This window comes from Bos mutus, chromosome 5 (genome assembly GCF_027580195.1).
Source record: "Bos mutus isolate GX-2022 chromosome 5, NWIPB_WYAK_1.1, whole genome shotgun sequence".
Lineage (NCBI taxonomy): Eukaryota > Metazoa > Chordata > Mammalia > Artiodactyla > Bovidae > Bos > Bos mutus.
The window spans coordinates 53,038,452-53,061,386 of record NC_091621.1 but is presented as its reverse complement, the minus strand read 5'-3'; the positions used below and the strand labels follow the sequence as shown (position 1 = coordinate 53,061,386).

General features: G+C 42.9%; 3 protein-coding genes across 8 annotated transcripts in view; 1 reads left to right on the top strand and 2 right to left on the bottom strand.

Moving 5' to 3' along the window:
• The window catches only part of POC1B (POC1 centriolar protein B), a 105,243-nt gene extending 95,747 nt beyond the window's left edge, over nt 1-9,496 (bottom strand). The window contains exons 1-2 of one of the 5 annotated variants that reach the window (XM_005906327.2): nt 9,126-9,496; nt 8,383-8,467 (exon numbers count right to left, since the gene is read on the bottom strand). In XM_005906327.2, coding sequence (XP_005906389.1) covers nt 8,383-8,467; nt 9,126-9,140 — 100 coding nt within the window. In that variant the 5' untranslated portion in view covers nt 9,141-9,496. Of the gene's footprint in view, nt 1-1,594; nt 1,661-8,382; nt 8,468-9,125 lie in introns of those variants that run through there. The other 4 variants (XM_070370937.1, XM_070370938.1, XM_070370936.1 and 1 more) reach the window with 4 other exon arrangements.
• On the bottom strand, nt 2,873-8,053 carry GALNT4 (polypeptide N-acetylgalactosaminyltransferase 4). Its single transcript, XM_070370934.1, has one exon. It carries the CDS (start codon nt 7,800-7,802, stop codon nt 6,054-6,056), a length of 1,749 nt encoding a protein of 582 aa, XP_070227035.1. The 5' UTR covers nt 7,803-8,053; the 3' UTR covers nt 2,873-6,053.
• LOC138987949 (dapper homolog 3-like) lies at nt 8,156-22,564 on the top strand. 2 transcript variants are annotated; one of them, XM_070370942.1, is made up of 3 exons: nt 8,156-8,811; nt 20,892-21,110; nt 22,358-22,564. In XM_070370942.1, the coding sequence occupies exons 1-2, from the start codon at nt 8,514-8,516 to the stop codon at nt 20,936-20,938; spliced, it is 345 nt and encodes a 114-aa protein (XP_070227043.1). In that variant the 5' UTR covers nt 8,156-8,513; the 3' UTR covers nt 20,939-21,110; nt 22,358-22,564. The 2 variants fall into 2 exon arrangements, with proteins under 2 accessions (XP_070227043.1, XP_070227041.1); XM_070370940.1 differs by lacking the exon at nt 20,892-21,110 and adding an exon at nt 21,152-21,249 and having other exon boundaries at nt 8,162-8,811.
• The last annotated feature ends 371 nt before the right edge of the window (nt 22,565-22,935 follow it).

Sequence of the window (22,935 nt, the reverse complement as noted above, 5' to 3'; positions counted from 1 at the left end):
TTCGTTGGTGGCTCAGCGGTAAAGAGTCTGCCTGCCAATGCAGGAGATGCCGGTTTGATAGCTGGGTTGGGAAGATTCCCTGGAGAAGGAAATGGCAACCCACTCCAGTATTCTTGCCTGGGAAATCCTATGGACAGAGGGCAGGCTACAGTCCACAGGGTCGCAGAAGAGTTGGACACAACTTAGTGACTAAACAACAAATTCTGCCTCTCGTCTTTGCTTAGCTAGCTCCTCCTTCAGGTCTTGAATTGAATCTAACACACAGAGAAGTGTTCTTTGACCCCCATAAACTTAAGTATATTGCCCCAGTTATCATCCTTCAAAGAACCCTGTTCCTTTTCTTCACCATAAGTTGTATCTGCACATGATCTGTGCTTATGTGTTAATATCTGTGTCTGTCACTGGACCATTAATTCTTCGTACCATTGTAGGAAGCACATCTGTTTTGTACACTTCTGTATGAACACCCAAGCATAGGATAGCACCTGGCAAACAGCAGAACTAAATTAAGAAGAAAGAAAGAAGTAAGTAGAATACCTCCTATTCCTTTTTGAAAGAGGATCAGATAAGTATAAATAAATGAGTTAGAATGATGATCAGGCAGTGGAGGACACTGCTGGCCCTCAGGAGACATCCTTGCCCAGCCAGCCTAGAAATGATAGAGCTGGGCAAAAAAAGGAAAAGCAGTACCCGACTACCAGAGTTAGGACTTCTCTAATCTCCAGTTCTGCCACAGACAGCTATATACTCTGTCTGGAACTCATTTCACTTTTTATAATAATCTCTACTTCCTGTTCAAAAGGATTGACTGAGGTTTTTCTGAACTTTTAGGGAAAAAACTCCAATACAAACTAAGTTCTACCTGTAGCCTAATTCTAAGCTAGGAGGTGCACAGATTTATCTAACTTCCTTAATTATGCTGAATTACAGCATGACTCAAGCATTAACAACAAATACTGCTGGGCTGGTTTAAAGTCTAGTATGCACGGAGGGGCTTCCCTGATAGCTCAGTGGGTAAAGAATCTGCCTGCAATGCAGGAGACCCAGATTTGATTCCTGGGTCAGGAAGATCCTCTGGAGAAGGAAAATGGCAACCCACTCCAGTATTCTTGCCTGGAGAATCCCACAGACAGAGGAGCCTGGCAGGCTATAGGCCATGCGGTTGCAAGAATCAGACACAACTTAGCAACTAAACCATCACGCACTGAAGGACAGAGAAGACAGCGGTCTTTTCTGAGACACGTTAAATTCCCCAGCCACTTTTTCTCCCCTAAAGTTTTGTTTTTTTCTAACTGAGATACAATTCACACACCACAAATTCATCCTTTTAAAGTATACAATTCAGTGTTTTGTTCAAAGTTATACAACCACGGTCACCATCTAATTTCAGAATATTCTCACCACCACCATCACACTCTCCAAAAAATCTACCTTCATGAGCAATCAGTCTCTATTCCTGCCTCCTCCAGGCCCTGGCAACCACTTATGTTCTGACTCTAAGGATTTTCCGGTCTTTTTTTTTTAAATGTTAATGAAACTGAAACACAGAGAGATGAAATGATTTGCATAGGGTTGCAGCCACTTAGAAACTTACCAGCAAGATTAGTATTACTCCTTATTAGGAAGATCACAACACACATGTTTAGGATAAGTTTTTAAACTGTATATAAAAGAAAAAAACAAAAGATCAGTGAAAATATATTTAGCTTGACTATGTGCATGCATGCTTAGTCGTGTCTGACTCTTTGTGACCCTATGGACTGTAGTCCTCCAAGCTCTTCTGTCCATGGAATACTGGCAAGAATTCATGTCCAGGCAAGAATACTGGAGCGAGTTGCCATTTCCTCCTCCAGGGGATCTTTCCGACCCAGGGATCGAACTTTGTATACTGCGTCTCCTGTGCTGATGGGCGAATTCTTTACCATGAGCCACCTGGGAAGCCAACTTGACAACACATACCTTAAATAAGGCTGCAAGACACCTGAAATATAAGGCAGAGTCCTGAGACTGGTGATGCTCAGGCAGTGTGTCATGCCAGGGATTAGCAGGAGTGGAGGGTGTTTGGCAAGGATTACTAAAAGAGGAAGAAAGATACTACTGGTGGACAGGAATTGTGCTTAGGGACAGGGTAATACAGATAGAAGGTTGAGGGAAGTGTGACGCTCTGCAGTTGACGGGACAGACATATTTCTTTTCGGCCCAGGGTCTTGAATGTTCGTTAGCGTGCCCACATGTCCACCTGCCTCCTTTTATAGTGCTCCCAGTTTGTCCCAGAGATTTCTGACCATCTCTAGTTTGTTTATGAGTAGTTAATGCATACGACTTCCCTGGTGGCTCAGAAGTAAAGCGTCTGCCTACAACGTGGGAGACCCGAGTTCAATCCCTGGGTAGCGAAGATCCTTTGGAGAAGGCAATGGCACCAGTATTCTTGTCTGGAAAATCCCACTGTCAGAGGAGCCTGGGAGGCTACAGTCCACCGGGTCACAAAGAGTTGGACACGACTGAGCGACTTCACTTTAGTGCATGAGCAGTGTTAGAACCACTACAGAATCCTTGCTAGTTAGTGACACTTTGCAAAATAATACATGGAATCCAACTTTTTAAATATTCTACTGTCTGCATTTGCCAAATAAGTAAAATGATAACAAGTTTACCTTACTCCTATTACCAGCCGTAAATGTGTACGTAGAAAGAGTGACCCCAGAGACTAAAACCATCAGAATCCATTTGCAAAAATAATTAGGCATATGTTTTATTTTACATGTCTTAATCAATATTGCAAATATCATTAACAAAAGGAAAAAAGGGTAGAAATCGCTCATCATACACCAAAAAATTCATTGTTCAAAAGAGATTAATCTGAATCTCAACATTCTTTGTGCTCATTTAATAATATTAAAAACATCAATTCAAAAGGACAAATAAGTCAAAACTAAGTATTTTATTAACTAAAATTGAGACCCTAAATCAACTACACAACTGAAAAATAACCTACCATCAACCTAGAAAAGTTTTATTTGCTGACATATAATGAATACTCAAGAGCCTACTACAGGGTGCATAGACAAATTTTCTTTTACAAACAAGTTATTTTGAGTTATAGAGACTCTGTAGATGACTAGATCATTGTTTTTAAATGGCTGCTAAAAATGACTATTTAGAGTCAACCTATTCACAGAATTGAACACTAAATAACATTAGTTCAGTTCAGTTCAGTCGCCAGTGATCATTTAAAGTTGAAATTCTTGTCTACCAAATTTTCATAACACTTTTTAAGCACGTAAATTAACTTAAAAGATCTGTTAATTATATACAGCAAAAGAGCTTTGGTACCAATAAATTAGGAGTAGGAAATAAAAAATACCTTGTAGTTTTACAGTGTGTTTTAGAAATTAAATTGGAAATGGCTACATATGAAAATGTAGAAGTCTTTTTCTATTAACTACATTATTGTGAAGAATGAACCACTCACTTATTCTGAATTACTGATATAAATAAAACACGAGCCTAAAATTTCTTCCAAAAAGATGAATGGGTCACACCCTGCAATTTAGGCAAAAGGTAAATAAAGAATTCAGTGCTTTACTTTTCAATGCTCCCTTTTTCTTTTGATGAGAGCAGAAAGATTCTAGGATAAAAATAATTCCAATAAATACATCTAGAATATATCAATCTTAGCACTCCCATCTGATAAGGGGCTAAGAAGAACAACCACCTGCCAATGCAGGAGACACAGGTTCAATCCCTGGATTGGGAAGATCCCCTGGAGAAAGAAATGGCAACCCACTCCAGTATTCTTGCCTGGGAAATCCCATGGGCAGAGGAGCTTGAAGAGCTACAGTCCATCGGGTCACAAAGAGTAGGATATGACTAAGCGACTGAGCATGCATGAAGAGCAACAAAAATAAATAAAAAGAGAAAAGTGATTTTTAAAAACCAAAAGGCAGATTGAGTAAGAGGTGAGGGTGGGTTTAGTAGAATATCTGCTGCCAATGAACGAATTCAGAGGACTATTACAAATTCTTCCTAAATTACACCCAAGGTCATGCACATTGTACACAGAATCTAAACAATTCTTTGCTACATAACATACAGAAAATTATGAACACATTTTTATTTTAAGAAAAAGAGAAACAAAATATACAAAGCAATATTACTGTTTGAAAAGGTTATTCTAAAAACTTTTGTTGAATTTAGATTTTGCCAAGTTCCTACTCTCCAAGTAGTCAAGCAGACACCAAAAACAACTTCTGAGTACTGTGGACTGATCGTTTATGGAGCATGCATTTTTCACAAATCTACAGCAAAATGAACTAGTTAAGATTTAATTCTGAATTCAGCCTGTGATTGATTTCTGGATATAACATTGGAATAAAAACAGTAAAAGTAACTTTGTAAAAGTATGTTTACTTCTCACATAAATTAGTTTGGAAAATATTAATATTCTTGACCCAAAAGATTCCTTTCAGAATTTGAAAGATCAAAGAATAAAAAACAAAATTGATTCAGCAATTCTCAAAATAAAATGAATACAAACACTGGCCACAACTTTCCACTCAATCCAAAATAAACCACTTCAGTTGAGCTCAGCTGACTTAATTTTCAAAAACCATTTCTTTTTTCCAGCTTCATACCTGGAATAACCATTTCTCAACAACATTATCTGCGTTAGCAGGGAGGAGATAAAAGTGTTCTAGAGATTGCACAGTCACTGAATGTACAAGCAGGACATTCCAGTGCTGGAGGGAATCTTCAAGACCTGCTCCAGCACCCACATTTTACAGATGAGGAAACTGAGGCCCAAAATGAGTCATTTAATCAAATGACTTGACCAAAGCCACATTGTTTGGCTGAGCCATTCATTCAGCCAGTCATTCATTCACCCACAATTACTGACAGCTATCTAGGCACCAGGCCTGGGACTCCGTGCAGAAAAGAAGCTGGAAGGCCCCATCTACCATTGCAGAGGCTATCCTTCCACTTGGAAAATCTTAAGATCAACCCTTAAAAGTCCTCATCAGCAAGAACTCTGTAGGAGAGTTTCACTGACTTTGTCCAACAGGGCTCACTTTCAGTTTCACACGTTTCAGTAAACACAGTTGGCCTCTACTGTGTTTATTTTAAGCGATTATTAAGCGTTTACTTTAAGTGATTAAGCATTAACAAAGAGAAGCACAGTATTCTGAATGAGTCCCTCTCTGATACATTCAAAGTTTAAGGAAGTGCAATCAGAAAATATCCCATACACACAAACAAGTTCACAGAGAGGACAGCTTACAAAACCAGAGCAATCTGAGGTATCAACATAGAGCAGTTAAGTCTAATAGCTCAATCCCCTCAATTCCACAAAGTGTGGAATGTAAATGGTTCCCATTTCATTCAGATGTGGGTATATTTTTCTGAGATGTCTGTATGTTAGGAAGAACTCTAAACTCAATTCCAATTCACATCCAGTGACAATATAACTAAACCAGGCCTTTTTCCTGAAGAGTAACTTTCCTTGATTTCTATTTGAGTAACAGAAAATTAGAATAAAAAAACTAAGTAAAACCTAAAATTTCATTTGGGGACTAAAGAAAATTCAAATTCTATGTACAACAAAAATAGCAACAGCTTGAACTGCACATTTCTGAGTTTTTTGTTTTTTCTTTTTAATGAGATGTGCAGTGAACTTACCCATCAACATAAATCATCCCTCATTTTGCTTGGACTTTTATATTCTTTTAATATTAAGTCTGGCACTTAAGTGTTTTGTGTATCTCAAGTCACAGTCGAGTCGACTTCTTTAAGAAGTAAGAGAACATATTGACAAAGCTCTTAAATAAAACAACCCCAAAATAAGGCACTTTGAAATATTAAACAACAGCTGTCTGTGTACCCAGTTTCAGTGTTTTGTTTTCTTTTTTTTAACCAAAATGCTCCACCGCTTTTACAGAGCTGTTGCAGATGACCACTGGGTGAATGCTGATGAAATAAATCTTCACTGAGGCTCTCTGAAGGCTGACTCCCCTGAAGCTATTGTCAGCTCAGGACCAAAGTGCTGTTATGCTCCTCTATGTCTCAAACTTCCAGATTTGATTTTTATCCAGAGCATTACAAGTTCTCATCTGAACATCGGGCCGGCCCTCCTGTGTCCGGAAAGCGCTAAGACACAGTCCTGAGTGGGGATGAAAAACGGTTCCATCTTCTTTAAAATGCCAAATAATGTTTGCTGGGATAGGAAACCCATCTTTGGGACAATTTTGCATTCCCACATGCTTTTTTAGCTCGGGAACTTCTGCACATAACTCCGTCACCGAATTAAACCTTATTTCTTTGTTGGAGGTATATTCAAAGAATTGATTGCCTCCTTGACCATGGCATCCAAACAGGGAAAGGTTAGCACTTGTGGGGTTGTTGTCAGGAGCATTATAATCTAAACATTCAGAAGAGATCCCAATACTGCGAATAGCTCCGTGCCAGCCTGGCCTATCCTCTGGAACATGCAAAGTAGAAAACACATTTTTCAAATACCAGTCAAAGCTCTTGCACCTCAGCCTTTCCCGTAGTAATTTTCTTTCAGAAATATCGCCATAAGCTTCTTTCCTTGCTGGAGGGTTTCGGTTGTAGAAATGCTCTTTGTACTCGTCCATCCAGACTTCCGCTGCCCGAGCAGTATTCTGCAGGAAATTGGGCCGAGCATATGGTGCCCGCTTAGGGAATACGTGGCCCACGTGGGAACATGGGTGGATCTCCAGTTTACCTCCACACTGCCACACCCTGAAAGACAGCTCCAGGTTTTCACCTCCCCACACTTCCATCCCAGTATCGTAAGTTCCAAGGTACTGAAAATACTTCTTGCTGACTGCAAACAGTCCTCCGGCCATGGTGGGCGATCTGAATGGTTCAATTCTCGATTTACGCCTGTCCCTTTCATGTTTGGGAACAGAATGCCACTGGAATGTCAGACGCCAGTCGAACCCACCAATCATGGGCTCCCCAGTCTGCATATAGAATTCAAAAGTATTCCAGTCGATGGTGTCTATAACAGGACAAATGACCACTGTTTCATCCTTACGAATCCTTTCCAAAAGTGGCTCCAGCCAACCAGTATTACACTCACAGTGACAATCCAGGAAAGTGAGGACATCGCCAGTGGCAAAAGTGGCCCCAATCAGACGGGCCCTCACCAGCCCTTCCCGCTTGTTTGTTCTAATCAGGCGGACTCTATCCAGATTGCTGACGTAAGTTTCAAGCTGTGTCTTCAAATATACTCTGTCGCTCAAGTCATCGACTAAGATGATCTCCTTCAGAAGGACTGCGGGAGAAGTTTCTAAAACACTGTGGATGGTGCGAAGTAAAGTCGACCAGGCTTCGTTATAGAAAGCGATGATGACAGAAGTGGTCGGAAGTCGCCTGTAGTTAAACTTCTTGGACTTACACTCATACATTCTTTTATCCTCTATGTGGCGGTGCAGGGAAATCCTGTCACTGAGGTAAATGTTAATGGCATATCTCTCAATGAGTTCCTCTTGCTGCTTCAGTTCACTCTCGCTGAGCTGGAGTTTGCTGGCTTTCCCCCACTCCCCAAGGGCATGGGAATCTGCAGGGGGCTTCTCATACAGCGGTCGAGACAAATCCACTGCTTTCTTCCCCGGCTCTGAGAGCTGTCTTGACCCCGGCTCCCGGGCACCGCCGGCTCGTAAGGAGGCATGCAAAGTGGAGACGGAGAGTTCCACCAGGAGGTAGGCCACTGTTAGGAGCGCCAGCAGCAGACAGCTTCTGCGTGCCCACGTCCACCTTACGGCCATCCGGATCTTCATGGCTGGGGCGCGGACGCGGCCACCAGAGTCACCGCGCGCAGGGGAAGGGCTGCGGGACCCGCCACTTGAGCTCCGGGCTCAGGTAGGAGCGAACTTCCGAGCGGGTCCCTCCTTTCATGCAGGCGTTCGGCTCCTCGGCAGCCGCGGGGGCTTCCTAGGGGTCACCTGGGACCTCCGCGGGGCTCGGCCTCCGGTGCAGCCCCAACTCCTCTCTCCCCACTTCCTCCTGCCTGCCTCACAACTTTTCACAAACTCTGCAGCCAACAACACCCCACCCTCCCCGGGCCGAGGACAAACCCCTCCCCTTCCCACTTCCTCCCCCTGGTGGCGAGTTCGCGCCAGTGGTCGGCCAGGCCCGGGCCCAGGCCTGTGGGCGACTCTGCGGGGCCCGGGGGCGGGCGCACCAAGGTGACCCCGGACTCGGGTCCACTCCGGCTCCAACTGCATCTCGACCGCTCTCCACACGATTCCACCCATATAGGTCCTCAGTCGTGATGCTCCCGGGGACCCAGTGTGGATGGGCGGCAATCCTACCGATTGAGCGTCTCATCACAAAAAAAGAAAAAAAAAGAAAACTTACCAAGTTGTTTGCCATTGGGGCTAAAGTCCACGGAGGTGATCGCAGCTTTGTGGCCCTTAAAGTAACGCTCCAGAACCGGATCCTCCTGGGAAGGAAAGTTGTCAAGTTTTGAAAGCAGGTGCAGACCTCGAATGTGGGGGGTCGGAGAGGAGCGCGGTCCCCTCCTGCGGGAGCCGGCCCGGGAACGGCCATATCGGTGGAGGGTTGTGGGGGAGCAGCAGCACCCCGAACGAGCACGCGCGGCCGCAGCTAATTGGGGTGTACGCCGAGCACCAGTCTCCCCCCGCAGAGCCGGCGGAATCCCCGCTCGCGCTGCCCAGAAGCGGGCGCCCGCCGGAGACCACCTGGGCAGAGCGATTGAAATGCACGTTCCGGGGCCCCGCCCGCAGGCTCGCGGTCACAGGTGCGAGGCGGAGCCCCCCGGCTTCGGTACGTTTCAAAAACCTCCCAGGTGATTCTGACGCAGGCGCTCCACGGAAACCCTAAGAGAATTCTCGGGGGGCCATGGGGCCGCCGGAGCTCGGGGAGGAGCGCCCGGGGCTCCGCCAGGGCTTGGCGCTCCCGGTGCCCCGGGGGCAAGGGATGAGTCACGGGCGCCCCGGGACGAGGGGCGCGGAGCTCGCGGCTCAGGATTCGGCTGAGAACTCCTGCCTCCATGTCCCGCCAGGTGCGGGTGTAGCCCCGACCTGGCTCCCCAACCCGCGGGACCGGCTCCAGGGAGGCGCACCGCAGCCCGTCCTTACCGGGGAGGAGGCCATGGGGGAGCGCTCAGCTCCCGGCTCCTGCCCGCAGGGGGAACCGGGGGGAGGGAGGGGGCGGGGTAGGAAGGGGGACCGTGCGGTGCCCGGAACCGTCTGCCCGGAGCGGCAGCGCCTCCCGGTCACTACAACAACGGCGCCCCAGTCAAACCCCGCGCTCCAGGCGTGGCCAGCCGAGCCCCGAGGCTGCGCCCGCGCCACGAAAAACCGGACCTCCGCCACGTGGCAAGCCGGACGCCCGGGGATCGGGTGTTGCCACACATCAAAGCCAACGTTTGCTAACACCTGAGCTCCCCCCCCCGCTTGATACCAGAAGAAGGGTAGTAACCAAGATAGGTAGGAGACCGATGGTTGGGAGAGGGTAAGGAACCTGTGATCGATGCAATCAGAATTCTATTACGCGTTAAAGAGACAGCGCGCGCGAATTTGAAGCGGGTCCCGCACAGCTTATTTTTTGATGCTGAAGAGAGTTTGATCTGAAATGAGGCGGCTTGCTATTTATTATTATACACAAAAGAACTAAATCTCTGGAGGATAGACTTGAATTTATTTAACCACTATTTTTCACGCACGCCCAGCATGTTATAAATGTAGATGCTGGATAAACGTGATGAATGAATGAATGGATGTTTTCCATCCACTTAAGGTTTTTCTGCTGCGTTTCTGTTTCAATCTCGTTTGCCTGTGCTTTAGAGCTGCAAATTGATACAGTAGCATATTTGAGGTCTTTAGGAAGAGTTAGAAACATATTTTTTGTTCTGTTTAAATTATCTGGCCACATGGTAACTATAGCCATTGCTACAGTAGACTTTCCTACATAGAATATCATTTGAGCTTCAGCAACACTGCGAAGTTGATAAGAATTGTTGCCGACCTTTAGAGATTATAAACTTGATTCTTAGACATTTTGATTTAATAATCAAAGGTTACACAAAGACAGCTCTTTCAGTTCCAAGTCCGTATCCTTTTTTACCTTGTTACAAAACTTGAAGGACTCAGCTGAAAATTACATATAGCATAAAGATTCTTGGCAGCATAAGATGGCATAATAGACCACAGCTGGTAAGATACACGGTCTATACAAATGAAAGGCATACTACACTATTACAGATTTTCTAACTCATTGTTTAGTAATAGAATTTAGTTGTAATGAATACTGTACATAGCAATCAAGCAAATTTAGACTGAAATATTAGTTCAAGTGTATGTTTGTTGAATATCTCCAGGATGTTTGGCAGTGAGGGATACAAAAGTAACTGAGATATTTTCCCCGCCTTTGAGAACTCAACAATCTAGGTTTCTGAGTTTCATGTTTTAGCATGCATAATGATGATTTTAGGGGACCTCAGTCTCAAAGATGCTGATTCAGCGTATATAAAGTGGACTCAAGGAGTCTACAGATGTATTAATAATAAGCCTCTTAGGTGATTGCCTTGGGAGTCTCAGCTGTGTACATTGAGAAACATCACTCTAGGAGGTGATGTGTCAAGATTGTTGATACTAGCAACTTATCAGCAAACTGTGGCAGGACTCTAAGCTTTGCTACTTATTCCCAGTCCAGGTTTGACTTTAAAAGAAAAAAAAAAAGACCAACATATTAAAAAAAATAATGCTGGATGCTTGTGGGTACGTAAAAGGATATATAGCACTGTGAAAACAGTTGACAGTTCCTAAAAATTTAACCCTGAGGTATATACCCAAGTGTATTAAAAACAGGGACTGGAACAGATACTTGTACACCAATATTCATAGCAGTATTATTCACAATAACAAATAAGTGGAAGCAATTCATGTATCCCACAGATAAATCAGTAAGTAAAATGTGATACATACTTACAATGCACTGTTACTCAGTCATAAAAAGGAATGAAATTCTGATACATACTGCAACATGCTATATGGTGCTTAGTCGATCAATCGTGTCAGGCTTTTTTCGACCCCATGGACTGTAGCCCGCCAGGCTCCTTTGTCCATGGGGATTCTCCAGGCAAGAATACTCGAGTGGGTTGCCATGCCTTCCCTCCAGGGGATCTTCCCCACCCAGGGATCGAACACAGGTCTCCCACATTGCAGGCGGATTCTTTACCATCTGAGCCACCAGGGAAGCCTGCTGCAGCATGGGTGAACCTTAAAACATTATGTTTTTGTTTTTGTTTTTTTAATTTAATTTTATTTTTTAACTTTACAATATTGTATTGGTTTTGCCATATATCGAAATGAATCCGCCACAAGTATACATGTGTTCCCCATCCTGAACCCTCCTCCCTCCTCCCTTTAAGTGAATAGACCAAACACAGAAGAACATATATAGTATGATTCCACCTATTGAGGTACCTCAAATATGTGGATTCATAGAGACAGACAGTAGAATGGAGGTTAATAGAATGGACTGGAGATAAGGAAGAATGGAAAGTTATTGTTTAACAGATGTGGAGTTTCTGTGTGAAATGATGAAGTTCTGGAAAGAGTGGTGATTGTTACAAAACATTGTGAATATACTTAATGCCATTGAACTGTACACTTACAATAGTTAAAATGGCAAAACTTATGTATATCTGACTACAATAAAAATAAATAATCAAATACATAATAATTCTGAAAACTCTGAGGACCTCAGAATTTCTCACGGTCAAGATATATCTAATATTGGGTTCAGCAGATTAACAGGAAAAGTTGGAGATGTATAAACTAGCTCAAAAAAAGAGGGAGAAATTTTTTAAGTATGGATTTTTCTCTAAGTCTCTTAGTTAAAAGAGATTCCCTGGCGGCTGAGGGGTAAAGAATCCATCTGCGAATGCCAGAGACATGAGTTTGACCCCTGATCCGGGAAGATCCTGCATGCTGTGGAGCAACTAAGCCCATGTGGCACGACTACTGAGCTTGTGCCCTGGAGCCTGGGAGTCACGTCTACTGAACTCACATGCGCCCTAGAGCCCATGCTCCGAAACAAGAGAAGCCACCGCAATGACAAGCCCCGCGCACCCAACTAGAGAGTAGCCCCTGCTTGCCGCAACTACAGAAAAGCCCATGCAGCAACGAAGACCCAGCATAGCCAAAAATAAATTTAAAAAAAAGTTTCCCAGGTGATGCAGTTGGTAAAGAATCCACCTGCCAGTGCAGGTGACTGAAGAGATGCATGTTCAATCCCTGGATCAGGAATATCCACTGGATGAGAAAAAGTCAACCCACTCTAGTATTATCACCTGGAAAATCCCATGGACAGAGGAACCTGGTGGGCTACCGTCCATAGGGTGGCAAAGAGTCAGTCATGACTGAGCATACACACTTGGTTAAAAATAAATTTAACTTTTTTCCAATTATCAAAAATAAATATGAATAGAAAAAAAAATGATTGTCCCATCACTTAAAAGCTGCTTTAAAAATTTTTATTCAAGTACCTATGATAGGCTCACCACATGCCAGGTACTCTTCTAAGTACCTTAAAATTTTTGACAAATCTCATAAGAATCTGATTCAGTTCAGTTCAGTTCAGTCACAGTGGTGTCCGACTCTTTGCGACTCCATGAATTGCAGCACGCCAGGCCTCCCTGTCCATCACCAACTCCCGGAGTCTACCCAGACTCATGTCCATCGAGTCGGTGATGCCATCCAGCCATCTCATCCTCTGTCGTCCCCTTCTCCTCCTGCCCCCAATCCCTCCCAGCATCAGAGTCTTTTCCAATGAGTCAACTCTTTGAATGAGGTGGCCAAAGTAGTGGAGTTTCAGCTTTAGCATCATTCCTTCCAAAGAACACCCAGGACTGGTCTCCTTTAGAATGGACTGGTTAGATAATGTTAATTTTTTTCTTCCAGTTTTGTTGAGATATAACTGAATCAGCACTGTATAAGATTAGGGCATACAACATAATGAGTTGACTTTCATACATGATGAAATGATTACCACAGTAAGTTTAGTGAACATCCATCATCTCATATAGATACAACATTTAAAAAAAATTTATTTTCCTTGTGATTCTTAGGATTTACTGTCTTAACTTTCATATATAATATACATCAGTGTTAATTATACTAGTCACGTTGTACATTATAGAGAGATGATATTTTTCCTATTTCCCTTGTATAGATGAGGAAATTGACATGCAGAGACATTAAGTTGCTTAGTCACAGGCACACAGCTAGGATGTGGAAGAATTTTACATTTTAGTGGGGTGCTTCCAGACTCCACCTCTTAATCACTAAGTCATGATGCCATTTTTTGTGATTGCAAGCACATTAAAAATATGTAAAATTCTGTATCCTACCTAACACTTTTCCCAGGAAGTTTTACAGAAAGCAAGAAATATAACACCTCCTTTATTTCCATTCCACTGGCCTCATTTATTACTCCAAACTGCCCTGCCCATTATTTTCCATATTTAATTTTATTTCTTTTTTTGCTATTCCTAAACTTTGCAAACAGAAAAAGCTCAAAGGTCAGTTCAGTTCAGTCACTCAGTCGTGTCTGACTCTTTGCGACCCCATGGACTGCAGCACACTAGGCCTCCTTGTCCATCACCAACTCCCAGAGTTTACTCAAACTCATGTCCATTGAGTCAGTGATGCCATCCAACCATTTCATCCTGTGTCATCCCCTTCTCCTCCCGCCCTTCAATCTTTCCCAGCATCAGCGTCTTTTCAAATGAGTCAGTTCTTTGCATCAGGTGGCCAAAGTATTGGAGTTTCAGCTTCAGCATCAGTCCTTCCAATGAACATTCAGGACTGATTTCCTTTAGGATGGACTTGTTGGATCTCCTTGCCATCCAAGGGACTCTCAAGAGTCTTCTCCAACACCACAGTTCAAAAGCATCAATTCTTCGGCACTCAGCTTTCTTTATAGTCCAACTCTCACATCTATACATGACTACTGGGAAAACCATAGTCTTGACTAGACAGACCTTTGTGGGCAAAGTAATGCCTCTGCTTTTTAATATGCTGTCTAGGTTGGTCATAACTTTTCTTCCAAGGAGCAAGTGTCTTTTAATATCATGGCTGCAGTCACCATCTGCAGTGATTTTGGAGCTCAAGGGTGGACATCTGGAAAAGTGGCCCAAGTTGGGGATTTTTTCCCCTTAAACTCAAGCCTGCTTGAGTTCATGTAATTCTACTTGCTACAGTGATCATTTGGGACCTTCTTGGATTACAAATTTATTAATCTGAATAGGAGCCACAATATTTAGAAAATTTACAAGGTACCATTAGAAGCCAGGTACAAAGGTAGGACAAAATGGATTCTTTATTTAGCCCTCCTTTTCTAGATCCCCCTCAAATCAGAAATTGAGTTGATCCACGTTGACACTCTGAAGGGTTGTTATTTTAGCACCAGTCATTCCGAGGTCTGCTGCTGCTGCTGCTGCTAAGTCGCTTCAGTCGTGTCTGACTCTGTGGGACCCTATAGACAGCAGCCCACGAGGCTCCCCCGTCCCTGGGATTCTCCAGGCAAGAATACTGGAGTGGGTTGCCATTTCCTTCTCCAATGCATGAAAGTGAAAAGTGAAAGTGAAGTCGCTCAGTCGTGTCCAACTCTTCGCGACCCCGTGGACTGCAGCCTACCAGGCTCCTCCATCCATGGGATTTTCCAGGCACCGCAGTTCCCTTCAAAGGTTGAGAATTCAGGCATAGCACAGAGGTGCCATCTGCTGTTCATTTCCCTTTATGGCACCTGGACTGAAAAACTGAGCTAGAGTTGGACACGACTGAGCAACTGAACTGAACTGAACCCTTGAACAACATGGGTTTGAACTGCACAGGTCCACTTACAAGTGGTATTTTTTTTTTCAGTAAATATATTGGAATTGTTTTTTTGAAAATTTGCAACAATTTGAAAAAACTTTTAGACAAACTATGTAGCCTAGAAGTATTAAAAAATTAAGAAATTTAGGTATGTCATGAATGCATAAAAATATGTAAGGTTCTGTCTATCCTTACATAGGCATAAGGTAAGTGATATTTCATATTAAATGAGTAGTGTGTTAGCCTTCTTTTGTTTTATAATTTTTCTTTCAAAGAATTACATCATAGAGTATGCCTCTCCCTTGTAATCAGAGAAACTGCATATCAGCCTAGCATCACAGGTAAGTTTTTTTTAATGTAATAATGTTTCCAATACTGTACTGTGAATAAGACTGTGATACTGTATGCTATAATAGTTTCCCTGGTGGCTCAGTCGGTAGAGTCTGCCCACAGTGTGGAAGACCCTGGGGTTCAATCCCCAGGTCAGGAGGATCCCCTGGAGAAGGAAGTGGCAACCCCTCGAGTATTCTTGCCTGGAAGATTCCATGGACAGAGGAACTTGGTGGGCTACCGTCCATGGGGTCACAAAGAGTCAGACATGACTGAGTGACTTACACTGTATGCTATAAAAATTTTATATTGATCATTCGTGAGTGTATAGGCTAAGCTATCATGAAGCATTTGTATTGATTACACCAGGCTACAATAAAGCGATCATATTGCTGCTACTTCATTATCAATGCAGAAACTGTTATACCTATAAACAAGTATGGATTTCTTTTACATGTTACCTTTCATTTTTGATGTCTAGTGTTAGTAATTTGTATAACACCTACAGTGTTTTGTATTATACAAGACAATATTGATGTAGATAGAGGCAGATGATTCACTTTGTAAACAGATGACGTAAACTTATGATATGGATAATACAGTACAGTACTGTACGTGTATTTTCTCTCCCTTATGATTTTCTTGATAACATTTTCTCTAGTTTATTGTAAGAATTCAGAATATATCAAGTATAACATACAAAATAGATGTTAATCAACTGTGTGTGTTATCAGTAAGGCTTCCAATCAACAGTAGGCCATCAGTAAAAGTTTTCCAGGAGTCAAAAGTTATACATGGATTTTCAACTGCCTAGCATTGTTCAAAGGTCCCTGATGCTGGGAAAGATTGAGGGCAAAGGAGAAGGGGGCAGCAGAGGATGAGATGGTTACTTAGCATCACCAACTCAATAGACATGAGTTCGAGCAAATTCCAGGAGATAGTGAGGGACAGGGAAGCCTGGCCTGCTGCAGTCCATGGGGTCCAAAGAGTTGGATACAACTTAGCAACTGAACAACCACCTGTAGCCTGTTGCCAGGCAGTTTAACTCTTCTGGATACAGTTGCTTCATAGTAGCCGAGAATACATAGAAAGCGAAGTACCAGATCCTTCTGAACCATTAAAGCATTAACCTTTTTTCTTTTAAAGACTGTGAATGATTTATATCAGTTAACATTAAGTCACCAAGTCCTATCAACTACATTCTCACAACTGATTTTCCCATCTTTCTGTTCTTTTGGCTCCAGCCCTTCTATAGATCCTCTGCTTCTGCCTCCTGGAGTATTTCTGTAATCCCAACTTACTTTCCGATTTCCAAACTTACCTGTGTCTGTCTGTCCTTCATGGTGCTAACAAATAGGTAAGAATCATCAGAGCAGCCAAAGTACCAATTCCCACCCCAGAGATTTTGATTTAGAAAGTCTGATGTGAATATAAGAAATCTATAGGTTCTCAAACAAGCTTTCCAGGTGATTATAATGTGCATCAATATTTGGGAGCCACTGGGCAAATCATGCCACAGGACTTCTTTAAAATGAATTTTGTGGCTACCTGGTCTAAGCCTCAAACCAAGTCTTATTTTATATTCAACCATCACTTCAAGGGATTCCCTGATAGCTCAGTTAGTAAAGAATCTGACTGCAATGCAGGAGACCCCAGTTTGATTCCTGGGTTGGGAAGATCCGCTGGAGAAGAGATAGGCTACCCATTCTAGTATTCTTATGCTTGCTCTGGCTCGGCTGGTAAAGAACTAGCCTGCAATGCCGGAGACCTGGGAATGACCCTGGGTTGGGAAGATCCCCTGGAGAAGGGAAAGGCTATCCACTCTAGTATTCTGGACTGGAGAATTCTATGGACTGTATATTCCATGTGGTCACAAAGAATTGGACAGGACTGAGTGACTTTCACTTTCACCTAGCTCCCCCAAGCCAACAGTTAAGCTATTGCAGAAAATTCCTGCAGGAAATGAGCATTAGGATCACCTGAAGGACTTGTTAAACTGCAGAGAGCTGAGTCCACTTGAGAATTTCTGGTTCAGTAGATCAAGAGTCTGAGAATTTGCATTTATAATTACTAGGGTCGATGCTTATGCTATCAATGAACTATTTTGTGGAAGTCCGCAGAATAAAAAATAAAAAGTGGTGGTAGCAGGGTTAGGGAAAGAGACAGGAAGTAGAATCTGGTGTTTGCCAGGGGCTGAGGGGGAGAAGGAGATGCGGAGTTACTATTTTATGGGTGTAGAGATTCAGTTTGAGAAGATAAAGTATGTCTAGGTGGATATACTTAGTGTCACTGAGCTATATACTGAAAAGTGGCTAAATAGTAAGTTTTACATTGGGTGTATCTTACCAAAATTGAAAACAAAAGTAAGAGAGAAGTATTGAAGGGAAAGAAAGCACATAAGTAATGGCATCCTATTTGGAGGGTGAACTTCGGTAGAACAGAGGGCACTGTAGGCATGGAGCATTCTGGCACTCTTGGGGTGCTGGCAGTAGGGATGTAAAAAAAAAAAATGAGAGTTGACATAAATAGAGCTTCCCAGGTGGCACTAGCAGTAAGAATCCATCTGCCAATGAAGGAGACATAAGAGACACATTTGATCCCTGGGTTGGGAAGAGGCCCTGGAGGAGGGCATGGCAACCCACTCCAGTATTCTTGCCTGGATCCCATGAACAGAGGAGCCTCGCTGGTCCCAGTCCATGGGGTCTCACAGAGTCGGACATGACTGAAGTGACTTAGTACACGCGCACGTGACATAAATAAAATGAAGGGAGGGGGCAGAAAAACTGAAGTGCTGTCCTTGGTCCTGAACCAATACTACCTGTTGGCAAAAGTTATCGGGCCTGCCTTCAGACACTAATAACTCTTTTTTTAAGACATATAGTTTAATATTTAATTTTCTAAAGAAAGAATGTAGCTTTTACTGTCTAAGAGTAAATAAAATCATGATAATAATTCACAATTTACCTAGCTTCTTTCATGTATATTGACAGTTGTATCAGGTTTCCACTTGTAAGAATTTTCTCCTTTTTCCCATTATGAAGAAAAGGCAATACACGCCTCCCTTCCCCTCTCCATCCTAATCATGAGCTTATGCATTAGAAGGTCATTTAAGGTAAACCATCACTATGACTTGTCAAGTAAGTATGTAAGAGGGATGAAGGGGAAGACAGAATTGAAGATGGCTGACAGGTCTTTGCTTAAATGACACTCCTCAAAGAGGCTTCAGAGACTACCCTATTTAGTGTGGCTCCTCTTTGCAGTCATTCCCTATCCCATATCCCTAACCATCCTTGATTTTCTTCATAGCCTTAGCTATTCCCTCTGCCGTTACTTCCATAAAATCTTTGCATGACCCCCTTCATTTCCTTCACTTAAGTCTCAGAAGCTTTTCAAAAATTCATGCCTCATCTCATTCTATACCACACCAAAATTTTATTTTTCTTCAAGCATGTATGCCTCACAACTTAAAAATAGTCAAATGATTTTAAAAGACATTTCACTAAAGAAGATATATAAATGGTCAGTAAGCATGAAGAGATTCCCGACATCATTAATTGGTTCAGTTCAGTCACTCAGTCGTGTCCGACTCTTTGCAACCCCATGGACTGTAGCAGGCCAGGCCTCCCTGTCCATCACCAACTCCCAGAGTTTACTCAAACTCATGTCCATTAAGTCAGTGATGCCATCCAACCATCTCATCCTCTGTTATCTCCTTCTCCTCCTGCCTTTCAGTCTTTCCCAGCATCAGGGTCTTTTCAAATGAGTCAGCTCTTTGCATCAGGTGGCCAAAGTATTGGAGTTTCAGCTTCAGCATCAGTCCTTCCAATGAACATTCAGGACTGATTTCCTTTAGGATGGACTGGTTGGATCTCCTTGCCATCCAAGGGACTCTCAAGAGTCTTCTCCAACACCACAGGTCAAAAGCATCAATTCTTTGGTGCTCAGCTTTCTTTATAGTCCAACCCTCACATACATACATGACTACTGGAAAAACCATAGCCTTGACTAGACAAACCTTTGTTGACAAAGTAAAGTCTCTGCTTTTCAATATGCTGTCTAGGTTAGTCATAACTTTCCTTCCAAGGAGTAAGTGTCTTTTAATATCATGGCTGCAGTCACCATCTGCAGTGATTTTGGAGCCCTCCAAAATAAAGTCTGTCACTGTTTCCACTGTTTCCCCATCTATTTCCCATGAAGTGATGGGACCAGATGCCATGATGTTTTTTTTGTTTGTTTTGTTTTCTGAATGTTGAGCTTTAAGCCAACTTTTTCACTCTTCTCTTTCACTTTCATCAAGAGGCTCTTTAGTTCTTCTTCACTTTCTGCCATAAGGGTGGTGTCATCTGCATATCTGAGGTTATTGATATTTCTCCTGGCAATCTTGATTCCAGCTTGTGCTTCATCCAGCCCACGTTTCTCATGATGTACTCTGCATATAAGTTAAATAAGTAGGGTGACAATATACAGCCTTGATGTACTCCTTTCCCTATTGGGAACCAGTCTGTTGTTCCATGTCCAGTTCTAACTGTTGCTTCCTGACCTGCATGTAGGTTTCTCAAGAGGCATGTCAGGTGGTCTGGTATTCCCATCTCTTTCAAAATTTTCCAAAGTTTGTGGTGATCCACACAGTCAAAAGCTTTGGCATAGTCAATAGAGCAGAAATAGATGTTTTTCTGGAACTCTGTTGCCTTTTTGATAATCCAGTGGATATTGGCAATTTGATGTCTGGTTCCTCTGCCTTTTCTAAAACCAGCTTGAACATCTGGATGTTCACGGTTCACGTACTGTTGAAATCTGGCTTGGAGAATTTTGAGCATTACTTTACTAGCGTGTGAGATAAGTGCAATTGTGCGATAGTTTGACCATTCTTTGGCATTGCCTTTCTTTGGGACTGGAATGAAAACACCTTTTCCAGTCCTGTGGCCACTGTTGAGTTTTCCAAATTTGCTGGCATATTGAGTGCAGCACTTTCACAGCATCATCTTTCAGGATTTGAAATTGCACAACTGGAATTCCATCACCTCCACTAGCTTTGTTCGTAGTGATGCTAATCATTAGAGAACTATAAATCAAAACCACAATGAGATACTACTTCACAGCCACCAGGATGGCTATAGTCAAAAAGATGAACAACGTTAGGTTGCAAGGATGTTTCAACATATGCAAATCAATAAATATGATGCTGCTAAGTCACTTCAATCGTGTCCAACTCTGTGCGACCCCATAGACGGCAGCCCACCAGGCTCCCCTGTCCCTGGGATTCTCCAGGCAAGAACACTGGAGTGGGTTGCCAGTTCCTTCTCCAATGCATGAAAGTGAAAAGTGAAAGTGAAGTCGCTCAGTCGTGTCCGACTCTGTGCGACCCCATAGATGGCAGCACACCAGGCTCCTCCGTCCATGGGATTTTCCAGGCAAGAGTACTGGAGTGGGGTGCCATTGCCTTCTTCAAATAAATATGATACATCACATTAAAGGATGAAAGACAAAAATCATATAATCATCATATGCCTAACCAATTTAAAAGGATGAAAGACAAAAGTCATATAATCATCATGTGCCTAGCCAATATGTCTCAGCATGATATGTGATCATTTATGTGTTTTCTCCCTCAGTAGCTCTAACCAAATCATGGTGGATATCAGTTAATGGCATCTTAAACTCCCCAAAAAAGTCTACTGTGTCCTCTTCTAGGCATCTACATCCTGTGTTGGATCAGGAGTTCCCGAAATAGTGCCTGAAGACATGAAAAAGTAATCTATTCATACGTGCCCTGATTTATTATCACTGATGCAGAGTCACTAATTGACTTTTCTCCTGCTGCTGCTGCTGACAAATTCTACTGTCAAATTACGCACATGCTAATCTTTTGCTGATGACTACTCAGAACAACAAAAAACTGCAGAACATTAGGTAGGGGTCCTGGAAAGTCTTTCAATTTCTTTCTGTTACAGGTGAGAAACCAAAGATCCCTGAAGGCTCACTGACTCCCACACTGTTCAGCTAGACCATCATGGAGCCAATCCTACAAGTTAACACTCCAGAATTCCAGGTCAGGGCTGGCCCTTGACTACGAATGTGTCCTCTATGTTCCAGATGACCTCAGCCAGAGGTTATGACTTTTTAATCTATCTTTTTATCCAGATTTAGTGGAAGTCTTATAGTCTCTATGGAATATACTTATGGTCCTCAGACTACTGATATATTTATGATATAAACATTATTAAGCATACTACTGTGAACCACACAATATTTTAAATAAAAATATAAGTAAAAATGAGAACAAAGGTAGAAAACTCACTTACCTTTTAGGCCCAAGCAGATAACAGAAATGAGTGAGACAGGCTAGACTGTAGGGTTACCAATACAATACAGAGTGTCCTAAGTGAACTGCAAGAGTTACACAAGACATACACTGAAAACAGTACAATAAAATCACTGTATATCTGAACGTCAGGAATTTGCAGAGAACTGGAAAGACCCTGCCCCTCTCACCTGAAGAGGGCAGCTGCCACTCAAGTCTCAGAGGTTGTTGCCATGGGAAACACAGCTCTGGTGTCACCAAATTATTTAAACTTGATAAGCTGGAAATCCAGGCTTTTAGTCAAACTCCCCCACACTGTAAAAGTTGTAAACTGACTTGGAAAATTTTACAGACTACTTGGGGGGAAAAAAAATCACGTCTGTAGATTCTGATGGTGTTTAAGGGAGCCCCCAAATAAGACTTCTCTTTCCCACCCAAATGGGGAAGCAGTTGAGTCCTACAGGTTTCAGACACATGAAGGTCGAAATGCCAGCATTGCTATCACCAGTGCTGTAACAATAGTGGATTTGGCCTAAGTATTAAGGATATGGGCTTCCCAAGAGAAGCTAGTGGTAAAGAATCTGCCTGACAATGCTGGAGACAGATGGGGGTGGTGTGTGGGGTTGGGTTCAATCCCTGATTGGGAAGCTCCCCTGGAGGAGGGCATAGCAACCCACTACAGTATTCTTGCCTGGAGAATTTCATGGGCAGAGAAAGCTGGGGGGCCACCGTCCACGGGGTCACAAAGAGTGGGACACGACTGAGCGACTGAGCGTGCGTGTAAGCATTAAGGATATAACCAAACAGACTCCTAGCAGGCTCCTAAATTGAACTAACCGTGTTCTACTTGATCCAGCTGTTCACTCCAGCAAAGCAGAGTTTACCCTTCAATGAAAAAAGCAAACTGGAACACTCCCTCTTCGCAGACATAAGAGGCAGGACGTGGAGAAAGGCGGAGCTGGGTGTGCTCTGCCCCTTCTTCCCGACTCTTCGGTCAACTCTGCGACAGGGAAAGCCAAAGGGGAGAGGAGGTGGATGCTTTAATTTCTGAAATAAAACTGTTTTGAATTAAGGGTGTACTGGAAGGCATTTTATTATCAGTGAAAGAACAGATGAGGCATGGGGCTTCCCCCTCCCGCTTGCAGATTTCACACAGAGAGGAAGAAGTAGGCCTTTGCGTAAGTTTGAATGGGCAGAAGAAGAAAAGAATTAAATTGTTTTCTAATTGCACCTGATGAATCCCGCTTTTTTATTAACATGAATGTTGCAGATATTTTTAGTTTGAATAACTGAAAACGCATCTCAAACTGGCTGGTGTAACAGATGTGGGCACAGTGTGGTTGAGACCACAGATCTGTTTCCTGTGGTTCTCTCAGATCTGCCTCTCTCCATGCTGGCTTCTTCCTCAGACCCAGCACCCTGCTTGGTTACAAA